General features: G+C 40.1%; 1 protein-coding gene across 4 annotated transcripts in view; it reads right to left on the minus strand.

The window, feature by feature from the left end:
- Positions 1 to 13326, minus strand: part of sli (slit guidance ligand) — a 710118-nt gene that overhangs the window by 478973 nt on the left and 217819 nt on the right. For all 4 annotated transcript variants that reach the window (XM_083142573.1, XM_083142572.1, XM_083142575.1 and 1 more), the window contains exon 2: positions 12289 to 12360. In XM_083142573.1, the coding sequence (XP_082998699.1) occupies positions 12289 to 12360 (72 nt within the window). The remainder of the gene's footprint in view (positions 1 to 12288; positions 12361 to 13326) is intronic.

The following is a 13326-nucleotide window of genomic DNA, read 5'->3' on the forward strand; positions in this document are numbered from 1 at the left end:
CTGTCGTGAAGGCTAAGGCTTAGGTAACAGCAAGTCAAAAGAGTATGAAGAGGATGAATGTGGAAGGAACCTGTTGTGAAGGCTAAGGCTTAGGTAACAGCAAGTCAAAAGAGTATGAAGAGAATGAATGTGGAAGGAAGCTGTTGAGAAGAATAAGACTCCCAGGAAACTATAATTCAAAAAGTACGAGGAGAATGAATGTAGAAGGAAGCTGTTGTGAAGGCTAAGGCTTAGCTAACAGCAAGTCAAAAGAGTATGAAGAGAATGAATGTGGAAGGAAGCTGTTGAGAAGAATAAGACTCCCAGGGAACTATAATTCAGAAAGTACGAGGAGAATGAATGTTGGAGCAAGCTGTCGTGAAGGCTAAGGCTTAGGTAACAGCAAGTCAAAAGAGTATGAAAAGGATGAATGTGGAAGGAACCTGTTGAGAAGGCTAAGGCTTAGGTAACAGCAAGTCAAAAGAGTATGAAGAGAATGAATGTGGAAGGAAGCTGTTGAGAAGAATAAGACTCCCAGGGAACTATAATTCAAAAAGTACGAGGAGAATGAATGTTGGAGTAAGCTGTCGTGAAGGCTAAGGCTTAGGTAACAGCAAGTCAAAAGAGTATGAAGAGAATGAATGTGGAAGGAAGCTGTTCAGAAGAATAAGACTCCCAGGGAACTATAATTCAAAAAGTACGAGGAGAATGAATGTTGAAGGAAGCTGTTGTGAAGGCTAAGGCTTAGCTAACAGCAAGTCAAAAGAGTATGAAGAGAATGAATGTGGAAGGAAGCTGTTCAGAAGAATAAGACTCCCAGGGAACTATAATTCAGAAAGTACGAGGAGAATGAATGTTGGAGGAAGCTGTTGTGAAGGCTAAGGCTTAGGTAACAGCAAGTCAAAAGAGTATGAAAAGGATGAATGTGGAAGGAACCTGTTGAGAAGGCTAAGGCTTAGGTAACAGCAAGTCAAAAGAGTATGAAGAGAATGAATGTGGAAGGAAGCTGTTCAGAAGAATAAGACTCCCAGGGAACTATAATTCAGAAAGTACGAGGAGAATGAATGTTGGAGGAAGCTGTCGTGAAGGCTAAGGCTTAGGTAACAGCAAGTCAAAAGAGTATGAAAAGGATGAATGTGGAAGGAACCTGTTGAGAAGGCTAAGGCTTAGGTAACAGCAAGTCAAAAGAGTATGAAGAGAATGAATGTGGAAGGAAGCTGTTCAGAAGAATAAGACTCCCAGGGAACTATAATTCAAAAAGTACGAGGAGAATGAATGTTGAAGGAAGCTGTTGTGAAGGCTAAGGCTTAGCTAACAGCAAGTCAAAAGAGTATGAAGAGAATAAATGTGGAAGGAAGCTGTTCAGAAGAATAAGACTCCCAGGGAACTATAATTCAGAAAGTACGAGGAGAATGAATGTTGGAGGAAGCTGTCGTGAAGGCTAAGGCTTAGGTAACAGCAAGTCAAAAGAGTATGAAGAGGATGAATGTGGAAGGAACCTGTTGTGAAGGCTAAGGCTTAGGTAACAGCAAGTCAAAAGAGTATGAAGAGAATGAATGTGGAAGGAAGCTGTTGAGAAGAATAAGACTCCCAGGGAACTATAATTCAGAAAGTACGAGGAGAATGAATGTTGAAGGAAGCTGTCGTGAAAGCTAAGGCAACAGCAAGTCAAAACAGTATGAAGAGGATGAATGTGGAAGGAAGCTGTCAAGAAGACTAAGGCTCAGAAAACTACAAATCAAAGAGTATGAAGAGCTGTTGAGGAAGTTGGTATTGAATTGTAAACAAAGACTGTAGTTTGTTCGAAATGTATTGGAAATGCTTTGTGCAACTGATCGCAATGCTATTTAAACAGAGCTTTCTTTACTGATTTCCAAATCACAAAGCAAGAGCAGTTTTCAGTGAGGAATAGGGACGTATTTCTTGAAAGCGCAGATGGCACTGACTGAGAGAGCAGACCAGCTGACCAGCCTCAAGCGTAGCGCCATCTACGTCAGGATTCCAAGGGTGTAAAATCACGAAAGAAAAAATCTCCTCCAGCTTCTCTTTTCTCTTTATATTTTACAAGTCGAGAATCCCATTCTCTTTTACGCCTCACTGCGTTGTACCCAGAGCAGATCTCTCATTGCGAGACTTCGGTAAAAGGTGGGAGAATAGTAGTTATGTAGTTTTCGTTCACGCATCCGACTTTTCAGCGTTGCAAACTATAAACTCGAAACATTCCTAAACCGTTATTAATGAAATTGCATTATGTATACTACTTTTTAACTTATACTGTACTATGTAGCTTTATTCTCCTAAGCATTGCTGGATAGCCATGGTTAGGTATTTCAGACATTACCCAGAAAGCACAGTTGACAATTTCGGGCAAGCAATGTCTACTTCAAACACTGGCAAGATAAAAGTTGCCTAAATAAGATATTTATAGCCAGCACTAAAGAGAGCCTATTACAGTCACTTCAACAGAACTATGACTCGTGTAAGGCATACTGATAAGAATTAAAAGTGCTGCCTGAGGCATCGTTAAGAAAAAATACTATGTTATGCATTGCTAACCCAACAAGTATATTTGGCACCGTAAAAATAAACTAAAAACGTATATTTCAGACAGAGCACAAGAGTGCTGATGTTTCAGAAACTCAACAAAAAAACAGTTTAGAGCATTTATAGAGGCTGGATCTTTTGTAATCTGTGCCTTCGAACCTAGGTACCAGTTCTAGTTCTATGATGGCATGAAGTTGTATGATCTTGGCACAGTTTTTGCAAAAACGCTGCACACTGAACATTGCTAAGAGAAGAATTCAAAACTTCAAGACGGGACACTGGCAGAGATTGAATCCTTTGTATTCTGTGCATTTGGAGTACCAGTCACTTAGCATCACGTTCTATTATTTACTGCCTTCAAAGTTACACTCTGTCCAGGGAATGTATGGAGCTAGCGAACGAAAACAGTCATCTGCGCAAGTGGGTGAGTGTATGGAGGGGAAAACGCGATTGCAGCTACCAGACGTTTGCAGCAGCGCTTCGCCCACTCGCCTTCTCCCCTTCTCTACCGTTTTGCGCGGTCTTGCTCCAAACATTCCCGGGACAGAATGTAAGTAGCAGCCAACTGGCATCAGGCTCTATGATCTTGGCCAGTCTTTGCACGTAGGCTGCATACAATGTACCGGGTGGCCAGAATTAAAGTTACCCAACTCAGAGCCCTCTCTAGCCTGTTTGAGGCATCGTAGAACTCTGAAATTTGGTGAATCCACTATGCAGACCATGGGGAAGAGGATGGCGATAAAAATAGTTGAATTTTCCGCCACCAGGTTGAAATGTGGCGCTGTACTTCCATGATGGGTTGTAATAATGACAAACTGCTCCAATTGGTTATGGATTTGCCTTTACCTTGCAATCTTCCAATAAACGAGAGATTATTTTCTCGCAACTTCCAGCGACTAACAAATGTCTTTCTAATTAATAACTCAGCTAAATCACTTAATGTGATTATTTGTACAACCCATCATGGAAATACATCGCCACATTTCAACCTGGTGGCGGAAAATTTAACTATTTTTATATCGCCATCCTCTTCCCTATGGTCTGCATAGTGGATTCACCAAATTTCAGAGTTCTGCGATGCCTCAAACAGGCTACAGAGGGCTCTGAATTGGGTAACTTTAATTCTGGCCACGCGGTACATTAAAGTCACTAAAGTGAGAGTTACTGCAAGACAAATATTCCCCAATTCAATTTTATGAGGTAAGATTTTTTTATTCTTCTTAAATCTTTCAAGTTTCCTTGTGTACATTACTGGAAACTTTATTCTTAAAAGACATTCCCCAAAGAAATTGTATCTTTTGAAAGAACTGGAAACTCTGCTCGTAACTTCACAAATCCTGCAACATATAAGCCAGATCAATTCCCAACTCCGTCTTTTCCCCTTCCTTTGTCTTTCTCTCTCGGCCCCCTTCTTCCGGATCATCACAGACAAGAAGACGAGAAGTCAAGACTCAAGACTATTAAATTCTTGCAGTTCAAAGAATCTTCCTGGAAAGCGAAGCGAGAGAAGAAGATTCCAGGGATTGAATTGCAGAAACAAAACAAGCACCAGCCGATCTTAGAGATGGCTTTCGACAAGTAAATTTGCATTCATTTTTCTCGTACGAAGGGGAGAAAAAGTCGGTAGTTCGAAACTGAATCATAGATGGCAGTGTTCTTGATATCTCGTATATGGGTTATAAATAATCGAAAATTGTGAATCTTATCTTGATTGTTCTCAGTTATTTTACACATGAAAACATATATAAATTTCTTAATTCAAAGGTGATGTTTCTTGAAGACATATCTGCCTTGGGGACAATATTTCTGATTACCCGTAACAAGTATATTAAGAATTGAGTACAAATTTGAAAGGAACTGAAACTATAAAAAGTCAACTATTCTTCTTCACGCTCTACTCTATTTTGCCTCCACCTAACTACAACTCATCTAGACAAGCATCAATCCTCCCAACAATCAATTCCTATACCTTGTGACAGTTGGAGGGTTTGACCAACGACTCTTGAAACCCCGCCATGACAATTGACAAAAAGACGTAGGCTCGCACGGAAGCATAGACCCTAAAGAAAGACAAACTCCACACATTAAAAATCGCCATGATAAATGGCAGACTGGCTGTAACCAAGTATCTACGAATTGCTTGAATATATAGCGTTAGACAAGCTTCAATTGCATATTGTGTACAGCAGAATCAATTAGCATTAACGTCAAGACAAGTTGAATAAGCTTCTCTCTCGAAAATACGAATTGTAGCTTTCTTAGCGACGTGATTCGAACAAGTGTTCTCGGATTATGAGCCAAGTTAATTTGATGTTATTGTCCAACATTTCGAGCGCATACATCACTCGAAACGTTGGACGCTAAGATCGAATATACCTGGCCGATAACCTGAGAACAATTGTTCGGCTTTTATAAGTAACAATGGAATTTGGTCAGCAATAACCAAAAATACGTATTTTGCCTGAAATTAACTTTGTTACACTCACTGACGTACGCAGGGGGAAGCCGATGGATCGATCATAGCCGCTCCCAAAATTTTGAGACGATCAAAATTTTCAAGTGACAGCGGAAAAGAACTATGGAGAAAAGTGACAAATGCGAACCACAACTAAAATGACCACCTATTATTATTTCTGCCTTTGACCCATGTTGAATAAAATGGTGATTACATAACATTTTATAGACCAGCTCTATATCCATCTTTATAATTACAGCCCCCGCCCCAAAAAAAAAAATATGCGTGCGCCACTGGCTACACTACATGAATACGAAAACTGTATACTGTAATGCATAGTAGTAACAAGATATCACACTAATGTTGGGATGGACTTATTGTAATGGGGGTTTATCAGCAACAAAGTAGTGCTCAATAAAATCTACACGGATGGTCTACTCTGAGTATGAACGACTATGTTCATGCAGGTTACATAACAATTATACATTTTTATACATTGTCCCATATAAAAATTAGTGAAAAAATGTTTCTGGAGGACATTGCATACACTATTTTTTTCATTTGAGACACACACAGACTTAGCCCTTCTGGAAACGAAAGCATCTCGCCGAAGAAGTTCTCAGGTTCGAATCCCGGCCTGATCATGGTTGTAATTTGTGATTGCCCCTTAATCAATATCATCTATTCATCACCAATCCTCATTGTCGCGATTAGCCAAAAAGTAGCAGAAATGCTACGTAAAAATACAAATAGGAAATATAATCATGCCACTGCAACTTATTTCCACGCTTTGATTGATTGAGTTGGCGTTTTAAGTCCACAGTAAGGGTAATCGCGATTGGATCTAAAGTTCAAAGTGGGTTCTGAACCACTATGTGCCTCCACTGTGTGACAGTCAGATTTACCGTCATTATTATTATTATCATTATTATTCATGTATGTAGCGGTAAAAAGACGTGTTGATTCAAAGTGTTGAGTGTTTTAATTTGTAAGATTACATATTTGATTTTTGCCAAGCCGACGGGAGGAACGAGACGTTCGCGTGTGTTAAGGGCGAGCACCTGAAGGGTCACGCTATGCGTCTAAAGCTTAGGAAATTCGACCGTAATGGCAAACATTTAAATATCTCGGTTTCCAACGGTCAGATTCATGTGAAACTTATACCAGCGCAGCGGCATGTGTGCAAGGACGGATGTGTGGAGTTTCGTCACGATCAAGCGACAATTACGGACGCCAGATCAAATCGGTTCTAATTGATCAGTTTGTGGACAGCGATTGCAATTGAGCTATGGGCGACAGCCAGGCGGAAGCTTAATCCGCACAAGTAAACTTCGGACACGGTCCGTCCTAGTTTGGAGACAATAGAGCGTGGTGGAATAACCTCTCCGGAAGCGTCACTCCAACGTGCGCCTAGCGTCCTTTTTCAAAATCCAAATAAAACGAAGGACATGGTTTTTCGTTACACAGTCTTACCGCGATCCTTGTAGCGAGAGCAGCTCCGTGCTACCTCTCCATATACAGTTTTGCCGCGATTCTTGGAACGAGAGCACCTTCGTGCTACCTTTCGTGTACAGTGGACTTTGTTGTGTTGTGCGAACACCAGTGTGTGTGATAGGCAGTAAGTCTACACGAGTGCGTCTACCTCAACCGCTGGGGGAAGTTGAAGCGAAACCGTGTTTCCGTGATTACCTTACGCCATTTATAATTTTTGAGAAACGAGGAACACCGGAAACTATGGCGGGCTAGAGGAAGAAAAGAGATGAGGGCGTTACGTCGATTCGCCCGATGTCAGAAGAAACTACGCCGATGATGCCTATCCGCCGCCATGGAGAGAGAGAGAGAACGTCGAACGCCGCCCTATTGATACGCCGACGATGCCTACCATCCGCCACGTTAACGCCCCGACGACGCCTACCAGCCGCGACAGAGAGACGTAGAGAGAGATGTTGACGCCCCGACGACGCCGACGACGCCTACAACGACCGCTCAGATGCGACGTCCGAACCGCGCCATACCACGGAGATCCATCGATCCCGAGAGGAAGAGGAGCCGGGGAACTAGGTGTTTGAACCCTTTTTGCATCTTCATCGTCACGACCAAGGAAACCTTTCGCGTGGATACTATGTGTTTTCAATCGCCCATAAAGACGCCAGGATGCACCCCGGAAGCTGAGAGATGGTAAAGTATTCATCTGTGTGAACCTTAACACGTGACGGCCCGATTGATTTAGAGAACGCCCTTGAAATTCGTCGACATTTTGAAAACGCCCACTCAACTCGAACTTCATACCAAACTCCCGTCGCGCTTGTCATCTGTAATCTATTCGTCTCAGGTCAATTTTTCTTATTCCTTGTGATATTTTTTTATGATCTTAAATTCATTGTTGTTTGTGCTCCTTTGTATTTGTTTAAAGTGCGTACTATTAGAGTAAAGCGCCGCTCGCTTAATTGCATATTCTACTTGAGGTTTGTTCATTTTTATGTGTCAGCGCTGTGTCGCTGCTAGCTATGTCCGGTCGCATATGTGATTATTTGTTAAAGTATTTGCCTGGTAATGTGAATTGCTCGTCGCGGCGAAGTGTTTAAGTCCCGCCTGCTAGAGAGTATATGTTTGCGCCACTCAACGGAGGTTATTTGTTATGTTTGGAACCACGTGAGGTCCTGTAAAAGGAAAACGTCCGCTCACGTGAATGTAATTGCCGTTGAGACGCCTTTGTTTATACTGGTCAAGTAATGTATGGTCACCGCGCCGACTAGTTTCTTTTTTAAAAACAAAAGGTGAACTTAAGTAAGGGCGGGCTAGGATTTAAGTAGCACTGGAGCAAAATCACAAATGACCTGATTAGACAAAAAGTAAGATAAAATTAATTGAGAATGCAATAATTAGGGCTTGTCGTCATAAAACTTGTACATGTCATGTATAATTTCTTGTGTCGATGACCCCATGAGGATTGAATCTGAGAGAGAATGTGAGAGTGCAAGTGGGGACCTGTAATAATTCCATTTTTGTTGGTTATGAATAGAATATACTTTTTATTTTCATGTTAATTTTGGGCTATATCATTTTCGTATACATGTCGCTACCCGTGATTTTCAGGTATGCAGCTAGCCGCTTCCCGGCTACAGGTAAAGAGGTGGTAATTTGAAAGTACATATGTCTTTGTTTTTATTCGATATGGCTTATTACTATGCACTGTTGGTCACCGGTTCCTACACACGAACTTAACCTGGACCGTAACGCTATTTCGCTTGTCCGAGGGAGATTTTGCCGCCTCTATCTAGGTAGTGGTAGCATTTGTTTTCCCGGGCAAGGGAGGGCGTAACATACAACCGGGTAACGAACTCGGAACCCCTGGATTACAAGGCGACAACCCTACCACTGCGCCATCGAGGAGGCCCTATTTTCACGCTTTGAAAACACAGAAGGTGTGTGAAACTTCAAAATGTTACAAACACTCATGGTTTTAGGGGGCTAACCCCCTTCCCCCCGGCTCTTCATCTACAAAGTGTTTTTCTCTCCGGAAAAAAAAAGATTTGAGCCCCAAGATGAAAACAACGAAATGATCTGCAGTACATCTAAAATTAAATGCTATTAACTAAAATGGTGCATATGCACGATTATATTCGCTGACATAACGACAAACTACTTTAACAATATCGTGCATAAACAACAATAAAGAACACTTCTACTGTATTTATCGTGTAGACTATACATAACTTATGATAACTAGTATATTAATACCTATTTGCACTCGAATGTCTTTGAGAGTCACGAATTACATGCATTTTACCTCAGATTGTGGTAGTTTGGAGTTCTGCTGGCAGGAAGTTCATTTGTTTTCGCCGCGGGCTAAATTCAATTAGCACCAATGCTCTAAATTTGGAATAAGTTGGACAAAGAAATGTTTTTGCATTGCGTTGGCGAACACGCCACCTACTTGTAACATCTGCTAAGCATGCAAGTTCTCGTGTTGCAACTTGAACCGGCTCGCTACACAGCGAACAGAAGAAGAAAAGGAAGATGATTAGAATATAGTCTGTGCTTATGACCAGTCGGAAACAACGGATTGATTTCGAAACGTTCAGGAAGGATTGGAATGTCTACGTTAAAAGGTTCTTGAACAGAGTGATAATTATAGGAAAGAAATCGGTGCATTTTACTGCTTCGAAATAGAAATGAAAATGTTTTGTTTTGTCCTGATTACTAACAAGTTAATGCAAAAGTTACATTGTTTGTGCGGAGAAAAGGCGAGAAAAGGAAACAGACGAACAAATTTCGCAAAGGAAATAGATATTGGCGGCATGATATATATTTGTGAAGAGGAGAGAATATGGTCAGGCACATATCTAGAAACATATTCCGCAAAGGAGGGGGGGGGGAGGTGTGAACCAAGTGGCTCAGAAATAATATGTTTAAATTAATAAATGCGTTAATATAATGTATAGCTTTTTGATAATATGTACATTTATAAATATTGTATTGCTATAATTACATAAAATAGGTATAAAGACTGTATAAGAATAGCGATATAACAGCACGTATTCATTACTAGATCACGTGTCATTAAGATGGCCAAATTGTGTATAAAAACAACTGTCCTGGCAAGGAAATGTCAAACAGATAAAAGACACGAATATTTATTGAATAATAAAAAAGGATCAGTTACAGTTGACGAAAGTAAAGTTCTTGATTAATATATTATGCATATTATTATAAGTAGCAGTGTGCATAAACTTTCTTTGGTACTGTCAATTCAAAGGCGTGTGATCCAAATATTATCCTTGCCTTCCCGTACGTTCGGTGGAAATGAGCAACAATTGCAAAATAAGTATATTTTCATTATTTAATTTTAGTAGTACTTGGTAAGTCCTTCGGGTGGGGATGGACCCCTGGACCCCCTCCCCCAAATAATTCCTTAAATATGGTTAACTCGGGTCGGAGGAGCGCCATAGAGGAAACTGTACTCTCATGGGTGAAGGCAAGGGAGTATACGCTTGCATTATTTCCTATGTAAAAATGCAGAATGTTCCAAATGAAATTTTCCACCACTCGTTTTCCTGGGGGCACATTTTCCTTCCACTATTCGCAATATCCAAAAATACATCTGTTACAATTCTAGACTAACCATGAAATAATTTATGTAAATTTTATTTCGTACTGCTACAGCTTTACGTTATCAGAAGAGTAGTTTATTGGTGCAAATGCGTTCTTAAAACGAAGCAAGGAAAGCATGCATGTATTTTTTCTTATTTTTGACACGGATATATGTTCAGAAAAAACTTTCAGTTGTATAAAAATGGCACAATTTACAGTATTTGCTGGCGAATAAGACCCCCTTTTTTTACTATAAAAATAGGTTTAAAAAACAGGGTGCGGTGCATCTTATACGCAGATACTCTGATTCAGGGACCGCAGCCAATGGCGGGCGGCGTCCTGATCACGTGAGTGTTCCCAAGAGCACTTGCGTGCCGGGGACGCCGCCAGGCCAGTGTTGCCACATGAAGGAAAATTTCCCTTTTGCAGGGAAATTCGGACCGAAATTTTAGCCAAAAGGGAATTTCGATGAAAAATATCACAATTTCAGGGAAATTTTAAGACTTCTGACATTACATTATTACAGTTTATGTTAAGTTCCAATTTCATATTCACGTCTTTATTTTCTTTCCGATCCTTCTCATTTCTGCTCCCTTGAATATAAGCATGTATCTATTTATATTTTTCGATTCCCGGTGGAGGCACATAGTGGTTCGCAACCCACTTTAAGCTGTAGGTCCAGTCCCAATTAGCCTTACTGTGCATAAAGTGGACTTAACACAACAACTCAACTCAATCTATTTATATTTCTGTTAAGTTTATTGTACGTCGCTTTTATGTATATTTGGATAATTGTAACGGTGAGAATTAACGATTTAATGGATTCCCGACCATGATTTAAACCTGGGACATCTGACCAGACAGCGATGAAGCCTACATGTTGTATGTGAAAAATGTGTGTAACATTTTTTATTCATACGAACATGGACCAACGGAAATTTTACTACTACTGCTGCTGCTACAACTACTACAACTGCTAATAATAATAATAATTATTATTATTATTATATTTGTTTTGGTGAAGGGGAAAAAAGTCCAAAAAGGGAAATTCTGACCCTTGGAAAGAGGAATTGTGCCCTCAGATTGTGGCAACACTGCGCCAGTCGAGCTGTGATCCCTGGTTGAGGTGGACGTGCTTACAAGCCGAGGTTTCCAAGTTCTGGAGATGAATATGTGATTTAGACGAAGAATATTCAAATGTATTATTTCCTATTTACATTACGTAAGCTATTTGTTGAAAGTAGACCTACATATTACTTCAGATTTGAAATACTGCAAATTAATTATAATATTCAGTGATAAAGCTCTTTCCTCGCAAAACGGGTTCACAAAAGGGGTGTGTGTCTTATACGCCAGCAAATATGACAACTGCAAATGCACAAGCGAATAGCATAAGTGATAGATTCAGGAAGGGCAAGGTTCGATCATGCAGTGTTGCCTCGTGAAGGGAAATTTCTCTTTTGCAGGGATATTCGGACCGAAATAATTAACCAAAAGGGAATTTGCCACAATTTCAGGGAAATTTTAAGACTCCTGACTGTACATTATTACAGTTTTGAGTTTGTGTTAAGTTCTAGTTTCATATTAATTTATTATTTTTTTAACTTCTTATTTCTGCTCCCTTGAATATAAAAGCCTGTATCTACTTATATTTATTTTAAGTTTATTGTACGTCGCTTTTCTGTATCTTCGAAAAATTGTAACGATGAGGATTAACGACTTAATGGATTGCTGACCATGATTCAAACCTGGGACATCTGACCAGAAAGCGATGAAACTGACATGTGAATAATTTGTGTAACATTTTATTTATACGAGCATGGAACAACGGAAATTTTACTGCTACTACTACTACTGCTGCTGTTAATAATAATAATAATAATAATTATTATTATTATTATTATTATTATAATATTTGTTTAGGTGAAGGGAAAAAAGGTCCAAAAAGGGAAATTTTGCCCCTTAGAGAGGGAAATTTTGACAGATTGTGGCAACACTGGTTCAATCTCGCCACCGAAATTTCTGGATTCGAGCCCCGGCCTGGCAATTGGTGTACCTTGTGAGTCCATCTTCATCAATTTCATCTAATCGTCGCGACTAGCCGAAAGTGGCACAAAGAGCGACACTAGATAAATATACGAGGGCCCCAAAACTCGATAAAAAAAAAAAAATTGCAAACACTGGAAGGTTGTTTAATGTAGGTGAAAAGTACTTACAGAATCCTCAGGTTGCTCATCTCCTCGAAGTCAGTTTCGAAGATCACTGTTATATTGTTTCCTTGCAAATCCCTGTAAAGAAAGAAAATAAAATTTAACTGTTTTGTTCTGTTTAAAATTACATGAAGCAATGAAATATATATTTCTAGATAACAAAATAATCACAAGGCGAAAATCGCGACCCCTTTGGACACAATTTTAAACTCGAAAATAGATTAAAATTTAAAACATTTCAGCTGATAAGATGCTGACAGTAAAGAAAGTGTATACTGCATATTACGTTTGGATGGAATAGGGTTTATAGTGGTACAGTCACGGACATATCTGTGTTGTAAAAAGCCCATTAACTTTCTTAATCGGATCATTACAACCCAGAATTGCCTGTGACTGCACAATGTTTTCATTTTATGTACAATGATTTGGGGCTGGGTGAGCTCCGGAGCCGCTTTATGCGGGACAGGTCCGGAAAAATCCCAAACTTATATATTTCCCCAAGGAGGGTGATCTAAGTTCAGAATTTTTCCGGCCTTGTCCCTGCACAGAGCGGCTCCGGGGCTCACCGAGCCTTAAATCAATGGGTATCTTTAGGGGCAACCCTGGGGAGGGGAAAGAGGCCGGAGCGTGGTGCTAATCACATCACCGCCAAAATGGCCGAGATCGAGAATGTGTGGGACCCTACCCCAACATACCCTAAATGTGCCTTCATATATATGCACGGGGAATTTTACCTATAAAATACAGAATAATTTTTACGTTTGTATAAGCATATGAGTAGGTTAGGTAGGTTAGGTTCGGTGAGTCACTGGTTATGCGCCACAGTCACCGGTGGTGTGTGTGTGCATTATATATTTATATTCACACACACACAACATACATATAATATATATATAAATATATAGGGCTCCTCGATGGCGTAGTGGTAACGTCATGGCATTGTAGTCAAGGACTCCCGTACAGCGACAGGTTTAGGAACTTGGAAGATATACCATCAGCAGTGGCTCAAGACAACGCGTTATTATTGTCTGAGGACCGAGGTAA

The sequence above is a fragment of the Lepisma saccharinum genome, chromosome 21 (genome assembly GCF_977018435.1).
Source record: "Lepisma saccharinum chromosome 21, izLepSacc3.1, whole genome shotgun sequence".
NCBI lineage: Eukaryota > Metazoa > Arthropoda > Insecta > Zygentoma > Lepismatidae > Lepisma > Lepisma saccharinum.